Source organism: Strongylocentrotus purpuratus, unplaced genomic scaffold (assembly GCF_000002235.5).
Source record: "Strongylocentrotus purpuratus isolate Spur 01 unplaced genomic scaffold, Spur_5.0 spur5_scaffold_15, whole genome shotgun sequence".
Classification (NCBI taxonomy): Eukaryota; Metazoa; Echinodermata; class Echinoidea; order Camarodonta; family Strongylocentrotidae; genus Strongylocentrotus; species Strongylocentrotus purpuratus.
In genome coordinates this window covers 8,571,709-8,590,390 of record NW_022145600.1, presented here as the reverse complement: position 1 = coordinate 8,590,390, position 18,682 = coordinate 8,571,709, and the positions used below count along the sequence as shown (strand labels likewise).

At 35.5% G+C, this 18,682-nt stretch overlaps 1 protein-coding gene across 6 annotated transcripts in view; it reads right to left on the bottom strand.

Moving 5' to 3' along the window:
* LOC575645 overlaps positions 1 to 18,682 on the bottom strand; it is a 72,648-nt gene that overhangs the window by 26,588 nt on the left and 27,378 nt on the right. For all 6 annotated transcript variants that reach the window (XM_030985502.1, XM_030985503.1, XM_030985504.1 and 3 more), the window contains exons 3-5: positions 13,014 to 13,078; positions 2,213 to 2,284; positions 1,144 to 1,208 (exon numbers count right to left, since the gene is read on the bottom strand). In XM_030985502.1, coding sequence (XP_030841362.1) covers positions 1,144 to 1,208; positions 2,213 to 2,284; positions 13,014 to 13,078 — 202 coding nt within the window. The remainder of the gene's footprint in view (positions 1 to 1,143; positions 1,209 to 2,212; positions 2,285 to 13,013; positions 13,079 to 18,682) is intronic.

Sequence of the window (18,682 nt, the reverse complement as noted above, 5' to 3'; positions counted from 1 at the left end):
AGAATCTATACAAGTTTATTTCAGTCAGATAATTTGATTGTGGGCCTAAAATACATCTGTAATGTCAACATAATAACACGTCTACACTTTTAAAATATATCATGGAATTTAAGGAAACACCAATAAATGACCTTATGTTGACATTTGTTTGATATAGTTACGCAATAAGGCTGAGTAAAGGAAGAATGGGAAACAGGATACTGCCATGAAGGAAATAAGGAGCAAGTACAGGAACTAGTGCAAACTAACCCTGATTCCTTCTTGGAAAAATACATTACTGATACTTCAGGGAATAGTTCAATAAAATGTTGATTTGACAATCACAAAGTATTCAATATTCACTCCTCATGCAAGCCCCGACTACATGCAAGCAATGAACATTTAAATAACTGTATTTCATATATGAGTAGATGTCAAACCGTATTGATGTGTATTCTTAAGAAATTTGAAAATGTTGTATGATGTGTAGATGACTTACATGTATAAGAACACAAGAGCATAATATTTGTAGCTCAATGTACATTATTTGTGTAAGGTACTTCAAGAGTTCCAATGTATACCCAGGCCCTGGACCAAATAAAGCCCGGAAGAATCAAGCCTGAACCATAAGCCACAGGAACATGAAGGTATCATGATACCTTCATTGACTTTCATTCACTTGACTCTCAATCCAAGGATCAAGGGTTCAAATCCCAACCTGGCACTTACATCCTTTGGCAAGACATTCATGCCCATTTGCCATTGTCAACCAAATGTAAATGGGTACCCGACATGCTAGAGCACTACATCTTTGGCCACTAGGCTATGACTGGGGAAATAATGAAGGAGGGGCAAGGAGTGCCACGATGAGGTGGTGGACATGTGTGTGTTCAATGATAATACAGTCAAACCAATCCACTCAAGGGAAACAGAAAAAGAGGCCACTGTAAACAGGTGGCCTTTCTAGACAGGTTCAACAACACACATTTCTGTTTCCAGGGAGACAAAATGCATGGCCACTATAGACAGGCGGCCTTTAAAGAGAGGTGGCCACTATGACAGGTGTGACTATCATTATTGTTATTATCGTTATGAACATGTATTAGATCACCATGGTTGGATAACCAAAGATGGTAAATCTTGAGACACAGAATCTTTTCTTACCTGTTCGATAGTCCCTTTGAGGAGGCTCTGGGGGTCCCAAATTCTGAGGGGGTGGTTTCCTGTTACTGATGGAAGGACAGACAAGACAACAACACATTAAAGGTAAAGACCAGCTTAGAAAACGCCCCTCTCTCAAAAAATGAAATGGAAGCTCATGACCAATCATGTGAAAGAATATGTTTAGACTAATACATGATCATACAAATTTTGCCGAGAAACCGGCTACTAATTGATATATTTGGTAAATTATTATATCTATTTGGACCTGATAGATATAACGCATGTGTCGTGCACGTGTGCGTAGTCCCATATACATCAATCCGTGTACAGTGCTTGTAACCTTACCAAGACTGGGCCAAATTTCTTATCAGTTTGATGATTCCAGAACCTTGCAGTACACACCAATACTTATATGCTAGATGATTAACCTTTTCTGATCGATTCCACAACGTTTCTTTCACAATGCAATCGCATGACCATAAATGGTCTCTATCTTTAAAGTCAACTCTGCACAGAAAGACCACCCCAAGGTAACACAGAATGGCATTTATAGGCAAGCGGTTTTTATAGACAGGTTTACTTTTAACACATGTTTACAGGAAACAAAAAACGTCTTTATGGACAAGTGGTTTATACTCAAGCAGATTTGATTTTTTATAATGAATTTGACAGTTTTTGATAGTACAGGCGTTGGTATTAATATCCTTCAGGTAGATGGGCGTATAGTGTATGATGTTGCGCTTTATTTATGACAAAGATAGATATTAAGGATTCATTGTCAAACACTCTTTTGCTAATTACTCAGCCATTACAAATTTCATACCCAACTTGAACCAAAAAAGTTGTTGACATACAGTGTACTATTTTCTTTATTCTGCAAGAATTTATTTTCTGTCACTACCAGAACTCATTATGCGTACATAAAGTGTGGAAAATAATTTTCAAAAAACAACATAAAACACACCTGCAATCAAAGACGCGTCCATAAAAAAAATCAAAATAGTTCTATGCAACTGATTAGTATGGCATATATTACATTGTAAGGAAAGAGAACACTTAGTTTTCTTACTTTTTATTGACATTGGAGTTAGCGTTCCTGCTCTTGGCTCGCTTGATGATATTGATATTCTTCCATAGCATACTGTAATGAGAAGAAGAAAAGAGAAATTCTTCATTAACTCGTAAGCAGAAACAATAATAAGGTTGATGGTGAACAGCGAGTGTTGAATTGCGAAATTGGATTGCGAGTGTTAAAAAATGAGGCTGTAAAACCTATCCTCATTGGAGTTCAGTGACACTTTCATACAATGTTTGTTGGTTTAAATCTTACAATCGATTCTTTATCTAGACTAAAACAAAAAAGGATGAAATATATCTTTTTTACAACGTATGAATACTTTGGCAATTCATTTTTTGGGGCGCAAATGTTTTCATGGAAACAAGAAGCGCAAAGTCGTTCGTACAAAATATGTGGGTTACAATATAACATGAGTTGAAAATTTTTCAAGAAAATGACCCAAGGGCCATTTACATACTGTAGTGTATGGTTGACAGAAATCATATGATTTTGTTAAACTGAACGACATTGTAATGTTGTTATGTTTGCACACTTCAACACATGATGGACAAGGCTATCGAATCTGCTTTGGGCTTGAAATCTAGAAAGACCTTGGAATCCTGTTTAATAATAACAAAATCAATGCCGGCACTACACTACTTCTGTACTCTACAACTCTAAAATATATTTGATGGTCTTTATGTATACATGTACACATTTGAAAAGAAACTTGAAATTTATAAAAACAATGAAAAGGTTCATCAAACTTTAATAGTCAACCCCCAAATGATCTAAAAATATATCACACACAAATTGATATACATGTATATGTAGGCCTTCATTTTTATCCCATAGTCCTGATACTATTACACATGATATAAAAAGACACATATATATGAAACAATATATCATGTTCATTATCAAATGTGAATGAACTGCAGATTCAAAACAGATGAAGATATGTTAAATCCTGTTGATCTGCTTGTTGATTGCCAGCAAACCGATAAAACCATGTGAAATCTTGCCAAAATGTTCACACCCATATCAGACTGCATTGGGGGTACTTTCACACAAAGAGCAATTTGTGAGATTCCAATATAGATTTTTTTACCACAATCAGATACCATATTCTTAGATTTCTTATTATTTGGTATGCTCTATTTCAAACTTTCGCCATTCTGTTTATCTTATTTTTCTGCTTTCCTACAAACGAACTTATAACAAGGGTTGGATTGCCCTTTGATGGAATAAACGGCACTTAATTGGGACAACACAGTTGATTTTCGTAATATGTGGAAATACTCCAAAACAATCGATAGGCCTGTCTTAATCAATTCAGTTTGCCAAATAAACCCGCTATTTTCAGACTTGGGATATTATCTCGAAGCTCGAAATTGCGTCTACACCATTTAGCTCGGACAAGCGCAAATTAGCCCGCTATTTCCCAAATAGCGGGATATTTTGGAAACAAGACCCAAGATTTCTCTGCATATTTTCTCAACCAAATATCCCGCTAATTGCAACTGTGGGCTGATGAAGTCACAAATTAACTGGTTAATTTGCGATTGGGGATAGTTGAAATAGCGGGTTTAATATGTGGCGAACTCGAGCTGATCAAAACTGGACTTCTGAGAAAGAGCTGATCATTGACATTCAGATTGCTCTAGTACATTGTTGGGAATATTTGCAGATATATCTTGCTCCATGGACTGTGTTACAACCAACGTCAAAGAAGAACTTTGAGTAAACAGTAATAATACATTATATTTATAGAGTGCTTAATACTAATGTTTCTAAGCGCAAGAGAAAGAGAAAAGAGGAAAAGGAAGGAAAGGTAAGAGATACTAAAGAAACATGTGAAAATATTGAATTACAAGTAAACGGTAAAGAAGAATATAACATTACAAAAAATAATGACAACATCAAAATGAATTGAAATTATAGATAAACCAGATATTATAATATACTAAGTGAAATTTTCAAATACAACTTAAAATAACCTGGGGGGTGTTTCACAAAGATCCTAAGTAGAACTTAACTCTAAGTTGGACTTAAAAATTATGGACAGCCATTGGAGTCTTAAAAGGAAATATATTCAAAAGCAGAAATTCAAGTATTTTAGACTTTTTTTATAAATTCCAAATCCAGAACATGAAATCTCCTTGATGATAGAAAATATGAATGATTTGAATCAACATTTTATGCCTTTTAAAATAACTTTTACAAAATATTTTCAAAGATGCTGACGGCTTTCCATAATTTTTAAGTCCAAGTTAGAGTTAAGTTCGACTTAGAATCTTTGTGAAACACCCCCTGAAGTATAAATTATCATGTGAACGAGCCTATTGGAACAGGAGTCCAACAGACTAATGTGGATTACATGAGTTGAAGGAGAAGGGGCCCCCGCTGCCGCTTTATGTTTACAAATAATTGTCCCGAATCATACAAACTGATACTTAAAGGGCAATCCTACCCTTGTAATAATTTGATTTGTATGAAAGCAGAAAAATAACAGTAACAGAATGGCAACAGTCTGAAATGAATCGGATCAATAGTAAGGAAGTTATGAATGATTAAATTGGGAGATCCTTAAAAGTATATTGAAATTTCAAATTGGTAGTTTGGTCTTTGGATTGTGACGTAGGACGTGGATAACTCTCCCATTTGCTGTGTACACAAATATGACTACCTTCTATTTTTCTTTTAAGTTCCTACTCCCTTGGGGCGCCACTCGAAATATATTATAGATAGCATATTATTATAGGTCCTGTACAAAGAATAGACCCTCCTGAGCCATGATTTCTTTGAAAAATTTAAATTTTAGTCATTTTATATGTTGGAAAAGATGGGAAAGTAGTCCGGCACTACATCACGTTGGCAATACCGCTTCAGGTGATTTGAATTGCCCATACGTATATTGATTACAACTTTCAAAAAATCATAACTTTCTTACATTTAGTAAGATTTAATTAAAACTTTCATCAGTTTGCTTCTCTGATTTTTCTACTTTTTTTTAGAGTAGTTGCCTATTTGGGTTGGATTTCCCTTTAAACTTTTTACAGTTGTAAGTGTACCAAACCCTAATGGTGCAGCTGGCAATATCACTCATTTCATTCCCATTCATACTTTCTCTTTTGAAGGTTAATTGATACCTTTCTGTACAAAAATGATTAAAAGCCAGTTTTTTATTCAATAAGGCTTGGCTTAGGTCTCAACATTCACAACTAAAATGTACAGTACATGCTATAAAGTATCAATTTTTTAAAATATTTTTAAACAAACACATTTCTATCAATTTTAGTTTCCTCCAATCCAATCACTAACTCAGGTGTACCAGTATTATTCAATAAGGCTTGGCTCAGAACTCTACATTCACAACTAAAATGTACATGCTAAAAAAGTATTAATTTTTTAAATATTGTTAAACAAACACATTTCTATCAATTTTAGTTTCCTCAAAGCCAATCACTAACTCAGGTGTACCAGTATTATTCAATAAGGATTGGCTCAGAACTCTACATTCACAACTAAAATGTACATGCTAAAAAAGTATTAATTTTTTAAATATTTTTAAACAAACACATTTCTATCAATTTTAGTTTCATCAAAGCCAATCAATAACTCAATAACTCTTGTATATCACCCAATTCATCAACACATCAATCAATAAATCAATCACAATTACCTATGATGAAATTGTGAATGATATTCCTGACACATCTTTTTTTTCCAACTCAGCTCAGATACAGACAAGGAGTGCACACAGAAACTTCTTAATTGGGAAGTAATTGAATAATGCTAATTAAGTGCAAAAGTTCTGTATGATGTTAAATAATTAAATGGATATAAAATCTGTTATGCTGGCCGCCACAAAGTGCTGTGTTTCTGTAACTTAGAACAGGCATGGAAGCATGTAATTAAAGCCCTAGCACGATCTCACATGTATCTATGGTTCACAATCTAGTCATATTGTGTACAAGGCTTGGGGATTTCTTTTGAGGGGATTTCTTTAGGGGTGAGTCATCCTCGACTGGCTTACTCATAGAGCTCCATGTACCTCGAATAGCGAATTGTCAACACCTGACTGTATAGCATGTACAGTGTGGCTTGCATGTTCGACAGTGGCTCAGCACATAATCTTGCAGGCTGTTGTATGACTGTGCTCTATTGACTATTTTATGATATAAATCATTCCTATTTTCACGAAGTGATGGTAGTGGGACAATCGTCACACAAATTGTATGAGATTTTCCTCACTACCGTCGCTTCGTGAAAATAAGGACGAAATAATAAAGGTATCGGGCTAGGGAGGAATTGTGTTTTAGATTTGCAAAACAAAACACAAATTTTTTCCCCAATAAATTTTCACATCCAAAATATCAGTTGTAAACAATTACGGTATGTGAAAAACATAATATACTGAGAAATTCACCCTCCTGCTAGAAAACACAAAACCTTGTCATATACTGTATCTTAATAGATTAAAACAAAATCAATTTTTCCTACATGTATATACAGCAAAAGATTATAAGTGGTGATGCATGATTAATAGCGTATATGTTTTACTTCTTCAGATTGTGGAAAGTTGACCTGTTACTCAGTAAAACAAGGTGGGAATATATGATGCACATGGGTCCTAATTGAAATTTTAAGATCTGCCCTAAGCGCCCCTTGTTTAGATATTTCATTTTTTTACATTTTTTTTAGGGGGGGGGGGCAGTCTGCACTTAAAATATAGGGGCGTTTGTATACCAGATCCTTTGGGTGTAGAGTCCTAGCTGGTTAAAATTGGAAATGTGAGACAAATTTATTGTCATATATATATATATATATATATATATACACACATGTGTGTATATTAATCTAATTCATAGTTATGAAACAAGATTTGAAATTAGATTTTAGATTTTGATGATTTTTAATGATTGAATGATAGAAACTTCAAAAATTCATAATTTTCTTATTTCTAATCTAAACGTTCACTGACCTATTTTTCTGCTTAAATTAAAACCAACTTAATATCAGGGTGGACTTCCACTTCCATAATAATTACTTCTGGAATAATCATTAAAAGATGAAATAAAGAGCAGTTCTAAAACTGTTATTCCAAGTATCAGAAGTCCTACAGTACATTCAACTTCCTGCTAACAAGAGTACATGAAGCAATGCATCTACATGTACATGTATGTCCAGAGAATATCATGACCCTGAATCAATATCTTCACATTATGACAATAAGAAATATTCACTCTGGAATAATCATTAAAAGGTGAAATAAAGATCAGTTCTAAAACTGTAATTCCAAGCATCGGAAGACCTACATTCAACTTCCTGTGAATGAAGCATTGCTATATGTCCAGAAAATATCACAACCCTAATTCAATATCTTCACATTGTCACAATAAGAATCACTAATCAAAAGTATGACCAACATTAAAAACTGATGAATTGTAAACAGTATAATTTAAATCATATGTTCAAAGGACATGTGCACAAACACATATTCAGTAACCTAACCTAAGCCATGCAAAGAAATCGCTCCTGCGGACATATCCCATAATCCTCTTTAGCAATATCCATATCCATTTCCCCCATACCCTATCCTCTCTTTCTAACATTTTCAAGTCCACTATTATATGTGCACATGTGTAAGTGGGTTTGAATTCCTGACTGGCATGCCATACATGTAACTGCCAGAGCAAGGCATTGTACAAATTTATTGCATGATGTATCATTGATTAAACATGATGTGAGTGTTAAACCATTCATAATCAATATCACATTGATATGGAATTATGTGATAACTAGTGTAAACAAAAACTCTTAAACATTGTGCTTCACATACATGTACAGTAGCTACAAGGTTAACCATCTGAACCATTTTTAAAGATTTCAGAAGAAAACAAAATCTTTTTGCCATTTTTTTTTTTTTTGGGGGGGGGGGGCAAAAGTAATACAATTTTACTCTGAACAATTAAAATATGATTGTGACATGAAAATTAATAATTGTAGCATCATGCATTCCACCATATGCATAGTGTACAAGTAAACTGTGTCCTAGCAAAAATGGAGAAACTTTAAATCATCATACAAATCAGGTCAGTGCCCTAAATATACTTTTTAGGTGTCTTTTATTCACTGTTTATTATTCATGACTAGATTAATGGTTATTCACCAAAAAAATATCAAGACAAAACATCTGCTAGCACTCTCTAAAAGTAATTAACTTTCATGAGATTTTACAAAGACCAACAGAGAGTGACGGAGCAGCTTTCCTAAGTTCTATTGTAATAAAAAAAAATTAAAATGTGAACACAAGATTAAGTGATATCGCTAGATATCAGATATCATACAGTTTATACCCATATCCTTGTGCAAATGGAGAGACTTTTAAAGATCTCTTTTAATAGACATGGATTTGGATTTGGATTCAACGGTGTATTGATAGGATTTTTTAAATTTTTCATGAGACTTTAACAATATATGAAAGAGTGAATGTATTAAATATGACAAATTATAACCTACATTTGTAAGTATGGAAAAAATTGTTGGTAAATCAATTACAGTACAATTATTTTTCTTTTTATTACTATAGTTCATTCAGTAAGAGATGGAGAGATACAACAGTTGAAACAAAAGTAATATTCTTTTTTTATATGCACAAAATTGCACTGGTGGCACGGTAATTGTTCTGTCTTTGAAAATTGCCATATATAAAATTTCCATTTTGTTTTGTTTGTAAACAATGTCTGGAAATGAAATACACAAAGACATTAAAATAAAAAACAATGTGACATCAAAGACTTGACTGAATTTGATTGCTCAATCCAGATCCAACCTGTGATCATAAAATATTTGGAATCCCAAACGCTAGCTGCAGTACAATTGGCCTGGAGGTTCCCTTTAGAAGCAGATAAGTGTAGGTAATATATAGGATTACATAATCATTGCGGTTTATTTTCTGGAATGAGACCAAGGTGCTCCTCAGCCTGGGAATCCATGTCCATTAACCCATTGCCTGCTGGAACCGGATAACCCCTGTGCTAACACTATGACAATGAATGAATTCAGTAGTCAACAGGTTAAGGATAAACTCCATTTCTGGTAATGCGATTGCATTGTGAAAGAAAAGGTGTGGAATGGGTCAGAAACAGTTGATCATGTAGCATGTCAGTATTAGTGTGTGCTGCAAGGTTCTGGAGTCATCAAAATCATAATAAATTTGGCCGAGTCTTGGTAAAGTAACAAGCACTGTACACAGAAACCTTTATATGGGACAACACACATGGTGTCAGGGCTAGTACTACCTTGATTTCCTTGTCTTTCTATGCTCATTACTCAGCCAGTATACATTGTCTTCTAAAATTGTTTGGCACATGTCATTTATTTGGAATCTTGAACATTCAGTGTAAGTTTTGTTTGATTCTGTGAGAATTAATTTTCTTTTTTTTACCAGAACTGGGGTTTATCTTTAACTCAAGTTTTCAAAAGGCTAAAGGGTTGTTCACATTTGCCATGGTAAACAGCAGTGTTTCTTGTGTGTATTAACCTGTTGACTACTTAATTTTCTGTAAATAACCAAAACTTTAATAAAGGGACCACCCAGTTTCCTTTAATAGGCAATGGGTTAAATGAAAGGCAAGTGGAGATGAAAGAAGTAGCTCTGTGCAAACTGTACAGTGAGGCCCAACAGTTTATCAACCCCTGGTGAAGAAAAAAACACTCAAGTTTCCTCACATTTTTACAGCTCGATTCATTCTAGTCAACTTTTCTTCTCATGAGAACAGACACATCGGGTGTCTCCTCGATAAAAATTGTTTTTCCATCATATACATGTACATGTACAATCATTCCAAGACATTAATCATAATAGTTATATTTCCGGAAAATTAGAGGTCAAAATTAATTTGTGTTCATGAAAAATTATTGCATTTTACTTAAATGTGTGATGTGCAAATTACTACAGAATGTAATTCCAAAATCAATTCAAACTTAGTGCAAAACTCTACCTTTGAACAATATTCAAATTCCATCCTTGCAAAATGCAAGGAAGTGGATTAATGAGCAGATGAGTGCATGTCTGAATTTACTTCAAAATTGTCTAAATTTCTTCACAAATATGTAGTAAGGTCTAAAGTGGGTATTTAAAGTGTTCTTGGACACTAAAAGATGTCAAAGAGCAATACAAACCTGGTGCCAAGGGGAAGTGTAATGAGTATAGCAAGGATATCCGAGTGTGTTGTTGCTTTGCGCAAAGCAGGCTCTACTTTAGGGGGCAGGCTCTTTTTTAGGGGCCATATTGAAGACTCTCAACATACATCGAGGGGGGGGGGGTGTTTCACAAAGATCCTTACACTATGAACATGACAGACAAAAAGAACTTGTCTCTAAGTTGGACTTAACAATTATGGAAAGCCGTTAGCATCATTGAAAATATTTTGTAAAAATTATTTTAAAAGGCATAAAATATTGATTCAAATCAGTCATATTTTCTATTATCTTTGGAGATTTCATGTTCTTGATGAATTCATGAAAAATCCAAAATTCTTGAATTTTTGCTTATGAATATATTTCATTATAAGGCTACAAATGGCTCTCCATAATATTTAAGTCCAACTTAGAGTTAAGTTTGATTTAGAATCTTTGTGAAACACCCTCCAGTCATCTATATACAAACCATCATATGCAAGGACAATGTTCTTGGACAGCACAGACTCTACCATGGTCGGGTGGAAAGCGGAAGCTCACTCCATCATCAGAACACAGAGTTGTCTGCACAGTGCAGTTAAAGGTAAAGACCAGTTTTGGAAACGCCCCCCTCTCAAAAAATGAAATGGAAGCTCTTATTACCAATCATGTGAAAGAATATGTTTTGACCAATACGTGATCATACAAATTTGGCGAAAAGCCGCCTACTAATTGATATAACGCATGTGTTGTGCACGTGTGCATAGTCCCATATACATCTTTCTGTGTACAGTGCTTGTAACTTTACCAAGACTGGGCCGAATTTCTTATCATTTTGATGATCCCAGAACCTTGCAGTACACACTAATACTTATATGCTAGATGATCAACCTTTTCGATCGATTGCACAACGTTTCTTTCACAATGCAATTGCATGACCATAACTGGTCTTTATCTTTAAACCCAGGGCTGACAAAGAGGGATATTCTTCAAACTTTGAAGGCTTTGGGGATCAAGGTATCGTCCACTGCTGTATAGCAGGTCGATCCTCCACAATCACAGACTGGAAGCTAGGAACTGGAAGCTAGGAAGAAGTCTCTTCCTTCTCCGGGACCAGGACAAGCCAGAATGAAGTTCGCAAATGGACCGTACTCCACAAAACACAAAGACGATACCAAGATCAAGCTTTATGGCCACAATGACCAATGTTACGCTTGGTGAAGTAAAGGAGAGGCATTTCACTCTGAAAACCCTAACATCTGGGTCATGATTGGGTCTTCCAACTTGACAACAACCTTAAAATCATTCTGCAAAAGCAGTATGTGAGTGGCTCAAGAAAAACAAAGTGGAAGTAATGGAGTTTCCATCACAAAGCCCAGACCTGAAACAAGCCTTGAAATAATTTTTTTAAGTTGCCCCTTGCCCATGGGATTTAACCAGAACAAGGGGCAATTTCGTTGAACAAATCGCAGAAGTTTCTAACTTTCAAGGAGGCTGCATTAAAAATACCAACATGGATATGAACATATGGGACAATATACTGTAGTGTAGTCAAAGATACTTTTATACTACTTATCCTCCACTTATTACACATTTCCAATCAAATTGTTTACGGGGATAAAACTTTTGTGAAATTTTATGACAATTTTGCATTTTTCTAATCAATAAAAACTTAAGGTTACCTGTATTTCAAAATGGAAGCATATAATGTTGTTGAGGTTAAGTAAAATATTGGAAAATATAAAAACCAACCCAATGTCCTCTGCATTAAAAAAAAATGTAGACTGCAAAAAAAAACATAACATGAGTGTGAATGAAAGTGCCATATGAATCAGGCCAGCGCTTCTTTTTTACTTCAAGGTATCTATGACTCGATTGTTTTGTTGTGACGAACAGCCAGCTGCAAGGCAATGCTTTGGGCAGCTAGGAGACTATTGTGGAAACCCCAGTCTCCCGTAATTGTTTCTAGCTGCAATTGACGTCCTGTCAAGGTCTGCTCCTGTCACAATTTTGTGCAGATCCATGGATAGGAGACCTTTCCACAGATGGGGGATCGACATGCAGAACCTAGCTTGTAAGAATGTACCTCTAGGAGATAGAAACGCTTAGGAAATAGGATGGAAGAAATGCATTCAAAGCATGAGCAATTGTTCCTTTATCCCTTGCTTCTGAGATACAATGTAAACAATCGATATTGTAGGACATAAAGTGACATGTCCTACAGTCAGAGTAGTCAAACCGATATAAATGTTCTTCCTTTCACACAGCAGTAAATGTGGAGCAACTGCAGAATACCCCATCACACAAGTATAACCCTAAACCTGACCTATTATATGTAGCACTAGTCTTAGGGCCTAAGCCTGACCTTAACCATCATCATAACCCTAACCTTAACCCTGACCCTGACCTTGACCCTAACTCAAAACCTTGCCCACATTGTCAGACATCAAAGGTGATGCATGGTCGGATATCCTGCAGTCGAGCCATAAATGAAGCCGACATTGACCTATGTTCGTGACAGTCAAACATATTGAAAGAACATTATCTTTTCAGCTAGGCAAAGTATGTCTACATAGAGAATGTTATAGAGAATGTATTAAATACACGTTTTGAAAAGTGCACTCACCTTGCTCTATCGTCTCTCCCCATAGATGACCGTGTCAGGGTATCAAACCTGTCCTTTTGTAGATCCTGAGAGTAAAGAAAGCAAACGGACAAACAGTCATATCTCGTACACACCACCACACCGAAAATATGGCCAGAGCTAGGAATACCGAAAATGCTCAGAGGAAAGAGAATTAGCCCCCCACTTATAAGCCTTAATTACGTAGTCCTAGCACTCTGTATGGTCACGTTACTATCCACGCTGTGCGGGAGTCGTCTGTAGTCTTAACGGGCTAATGTGAAGCGTCCTGGCGGTGGCGATCGTGCTATTAGTTGACATGGCTTGTCGGGAGCTGTTACGTCTTCACCAGTTATATCCCCATATAGTTTTTGCCAGGCGTGATGACACGTTGCGCGGGGAAGCATTACAACGGGATATCTCGGAATGGACGGAGGGATGGTACGCGAGTGTGATGTGATTAAGGGTACAGAGTCATTTCCATAGACTCAAGTCATGTTTCACCATGCCCCCCCCCTCTCTCTCTCTCTCTCTCTCTCTCCTGCTCTCTTTCACAACACACACCCACACACAACCCACATCTTGTCCATATACACTGTACTCATGGAAATTTAATATCTCCGTAAAAGCTATACAGAACTTCAAACTATTAAAACATTCTTGAAAATTACTGTAAAAATCTAAAAACACAGCTTTATATCATATGAATATATATGTAGATGTATAAATATAACGTGGCTGGGCTAAATATTGCATATTTTATCATCAGAAATTGCTCAAAAAAAGGGGAGAGAGAAAATATTCTAATTTTAGACAGAAATAGGAAGGTGTCCATTGCTGTGACGTGATTGGCATAGCCTGCTTCTAATCAAGCCCCTTCCTCCCCCATTTCCCTCTTCTGTAATGGAATGGTCTAGCACACTCGGTGGCCTCAGCTCAGCGCGGGTGTGAGGTGCATAGTTGAGTGTGAGGGCAGTAGTCTCTTACCAGCACACTACAAACCCAATATCATCAATAACGCAGTACACAATATCGCTATGTTTACACGAAAAGTCTGGGATATGAGCCTACACTTTGAGTCAATATTTCAGCATACTGAAAATGTTGACTAATGTACATTTTAATATTTAAAAAAAAGCCCTTGAGAAAGTCAAAAGGAAACTTAACCACGTCTGTACTATCAACTCAAATATTCTGCAATCACAGATAAATTGAAATTTCTGCCCTTAGTCTAGAATGAATTATTTGGAGACAAAATGATTGTGACTCAAGTTAAAAACAAATTCAATATTCCATGTCAATTGTTTCAAAAAATCTTCCTGATACAACAAGTTTTCTCCAAGAATATATATTTGCTCGTAATTGTTTTCATGTAAAATCTACTATTTCAATACAGTAGGGATTGGGTATCTTTGTCTCAGCTTCTGAAACAAAATCCTGGATTTAGCTCATGCTGCAATGAAAACATTTAGGTCAGTCAGGAACACCATGACTTTTACAAGCCGATCGCCTGTCTGATTATAGAGATATATGATTGGAAATCTAAATTTCATAATTTTTTTAATTATAATACTAGTCTATAGGGGGAAATGAGTATGGTAAAACCGGTCTTTTGAGGCACTTCATGATCATTTTAAAGTGCAATTTTTTAGGGCTTCAATATTACACCATATAACAGACACTGATAACACGTAGGGCCATGCATCTCAGATTTAACATTGTTAAACAATGCCTTTAACCTCAAGCTTACCGTATCATTTCCTTGTTTATAGAGATACAGGGAAGGAAGGAACAAAACTATTACAACTAATGCCTTGGTCACACTGTCACTCAATAGACATCATACCAATGGAAAGGGCTGACTCAAGGAGTTCAAAAGTTGAACTTTTGAAAAATATATGTATGTATATATATTTATTTATTTTTATTTATTTTATTTTATTTTTTTTTTTTTTTTTGGGGGGGGGGGGTTGTCATGCCTGCTCCATCTTGCAGCAAGTGTCATTGAAATCTTTACAGGCTCATGCATATGACTGTAAGAAGTTCGATCCAGACCCCTTCTGAAAATTCTAGGCCAGGAGCCCCCTCCCCTCCCCTCCCCCCCCCCCCCCCATAAAAATGTTTTATCTTTACATAGGGCTTATGCATAATGACTAAAAAGTTTGATCCTGACCCCTTCCCCAAAAAAATATGTGTGGACCCCTGCATGAACACAGTAAACATATTTAAAGAGACATCAAATTCAGGCAATTGGCTCACTCATAAAATGATATTCTGTCTTTTATATCAGACAAACAAATATAAAAGGACTTGAGCAGTTCCTTTAAAGGTAAACACCAGTTTTGGAATGTCCCTATCTCAAAAAATGAAATGGAAGCTCTTATTACCAATCATGTGAAACAATATTTTTTGACGAATACGTGATGATACAAATTTTGCCGGGAAAACGCCTACTAATTGGTATATCTGGTAAATGATGATATCGATCCAGCCTGGATAGATATTCACAATGTTTCTTTCACAATGCAATCACATAATCAGAACTGGTCTATACCTTTAAAGTTGAATCGGAATGGAAATGTCACTAAGCCAGGACTGAGAGTTAAAAGGAATGTTATCTGTACATGAGTAATGCTAGCCAAGTTAATCTTGGTTATTAATCAAGTCTACATTTAATCCCAAAACCATGACAGAGACATGGGGGTTTAAGTAAATGTATATGCCAGAAGGGGGGGGGGTGAAAACATGTGTACATGTACCAATGCGCAATCATATGTTAAGAAATTAAAAAGTAGATATAAATGTTATAATCAGCCAAGCCTAAAATTTAGTTAAAGCCTACCAGTAAAAAAAAATGTCAATGCGAAAAGGGGAGGATGGACAAAATTAGCAGCCCGATTGATTTGTCCGATTTTTAATATTCATCCAATCTTTGAGTAACAAAGAAAGTCTAAAAATCTTTATAGTAAGGTTCACGAACACGCTACATAAATCTTACAGAATATACATGTACTCTGCTGTACATGCAAGCCTGCATGCATATGAATATATATATATATATATATATATATATATATATATATATATATATATATATATATATATATATATATACCGGTAATGCAAAACCAGTGAAATGATATTACAAGTTTTACAGAAATACATGTATAAACATTTGATCAACTAGTCCTATAAGGATTTGTTTTCAAAATTTGTTTACCAGTATGTATGATTTGCTTGATGACTTGAATTTGGGGGATTTTTATTACTCGCTGAGTTTACATTTACATTTGAAATATAATCTGTATGCTTTCTGGTATATCATGTTCACTATTCACCATGTAATGATGTTTTCATGTACATGTATATTTGTATTTATATGTATTTTTATGTTATGCAGGGCACCCAAGTATAACAGTATTACAACTACTGATGGGCCTACCCTGTTGAAGTAAAACGAAATAAATAAATAAATAAATAAATACAACTACTTCCAGAAGCACCTGTTCTTTGAAAAAAATCTTGAAGGTGCTTTTCAAGCCTTTGAGAACATATTTTGAAGTGTATGCAGAATTAAGCTACAAAATAAGGATGCTGCTGATAATTACCTGTATAAAGAATTCATTCTGAACTCTCCTGTTATGATAGATTAAGGATATCTATAATTTACATATAACCATTTACAGTGAATACAACTACAATTATGGCTATCTTAATGAAAATCTGTAGCAGTTTCTTCCTTCCTAGACATTAGTCACTGTTTCAAACTCTAAAACGATGCGGCACCAAATACTCATTAGGCTGACTGATAAAAGCTGATAGATGGTCTAAATAGATAGTTAACTTCATTGGGTGGTATTCTCGAAAGCTGACTAACTTTAGTCCAAGGTTTAATCCACCGACTAAGCATGGAATGCCTAGTGTCCATTTGAATATGTTTTTGAATAATTTAATCTGTCACTAAATTAAAATAAAATGAAATAACATAATTAATAAAAAACAATAAAAATATGATATAATTTTTTTATCATGGTAATTTATGGAAATATGAAATTATTCAAAAATATATTTACATGGACACTTGGCATTCCATACTTAGTCGGTGGATTAAACCATGGACTAAAGTTAGTCCGCTGTTGAGAATACCACCCTTAGAGTACAGTCATCATATCCAAACACAAACATGGAGTATGCGGACATTAATCGTTGCCAAGAGACAACATGAACGTTTTGGCCCATACATGTACATGTATCACTAGAAACATTATATCACTCGATACCTACGTAAAGATGCATCACATATTGCACTGGACATTCGATCTTGATGTAAACCACTAGCTCAATTAGGATATGATAGAATGAATTATATTTTTCCTGACTACAAAATATCATCTGGTATAGCTAGAAGGACATGCAATATTAAGAAACATTTACATTGCAGGAAAACCTATTTGAAATATCGTCTTTTTGAACTACCATTTACCATTACCATGCAATACAAGCATTTCCACTGCAAACAACAGTGGAGTTTCGACTGGTGTTTCTTTTGTGTTGATGGGTACCAACTTACGACAACACTCAGCTTGCAGTGTATTAAAATGCCCCTATAGTTTTACTCCAGATTTGATGCCCTTATAATAATGTTTCACACATTAAAGTTCTTGAGGTACTTGAGGTAGCCTGGCCTTTCATACACAAAGAGTGTATTTTTAATTCAAAGAGTGTGCTTTTTAAAATCAAAATAAGAAAAAGAGGTACTTGCATTTGGATTTTTTGGAGACATCACATGATGTGCTGTCAGCCAATAGGTTAAAAAAATAGATGCTCTTCCAGTTTCCGACAAAGTATGTTCAACAAAGCAAAAGATCTGAATAGTTGTTCAGAACTAAAAGGGCATTAACTGATTCATTACAACATGAAATGCCTTTCTGGCTCTCAACAGACAAAAAAATTAAAGTACACGTATATATGTGTCAGGGGTGTCTCCCCCCCCCCCCCCTTGAGTAAAGAAAAAGAAAAAAGGGTTCAAGGAATCTAAAACATTCCCCCCCCCCCCCTTTGAGTAAGAAAATTGGGGGGAAAATAGGGAAATTAAGGGGAAAATCCAGAAAATATGGGTAAAATCAGGCCTGACATGTATACCTCTTTGAGTGAGATTCCGGACTGTCTACTGTGGCACTTCTCCCGCTTCCGCCCACGCTTTCGGGAGAAAATCACGGTAAACTTCCGAGCCTTCCCCATCTCACAAAACCAAAAGTTAAAGATATCTGGTTCCTCTCCTGTTCTGCTTCCTTTCCTCTCGAGCAAGGATTAGTCAATCTCGACTTTTCATGCACTATTCAAAAGTTATCCTCTGACAGGGTCAAGGAGTAGTCAACAATTGTGTAGACCAGTATCACCTGAAGATCCTTCCAGAGGATTATGTTGTACATCTGGTTTTTGTGTCCATTAGGAAGTCACATCTGCCCACAAAAAGTGGTATGTACGGTCAGAAACTCACTAACTCATTACATATGGATATATTCAAGATTCCTCCAGTTTTATTCAAAGTACAAAAAGATACGGCGCACACTTAACATAGTCCCAGCGTTGTCCGGAACAACTCTGCTAAGGTCAGGAACTGACTGAGAGAGATTCCTTGGGGACACAGTATTACATGTAGATAAACATCA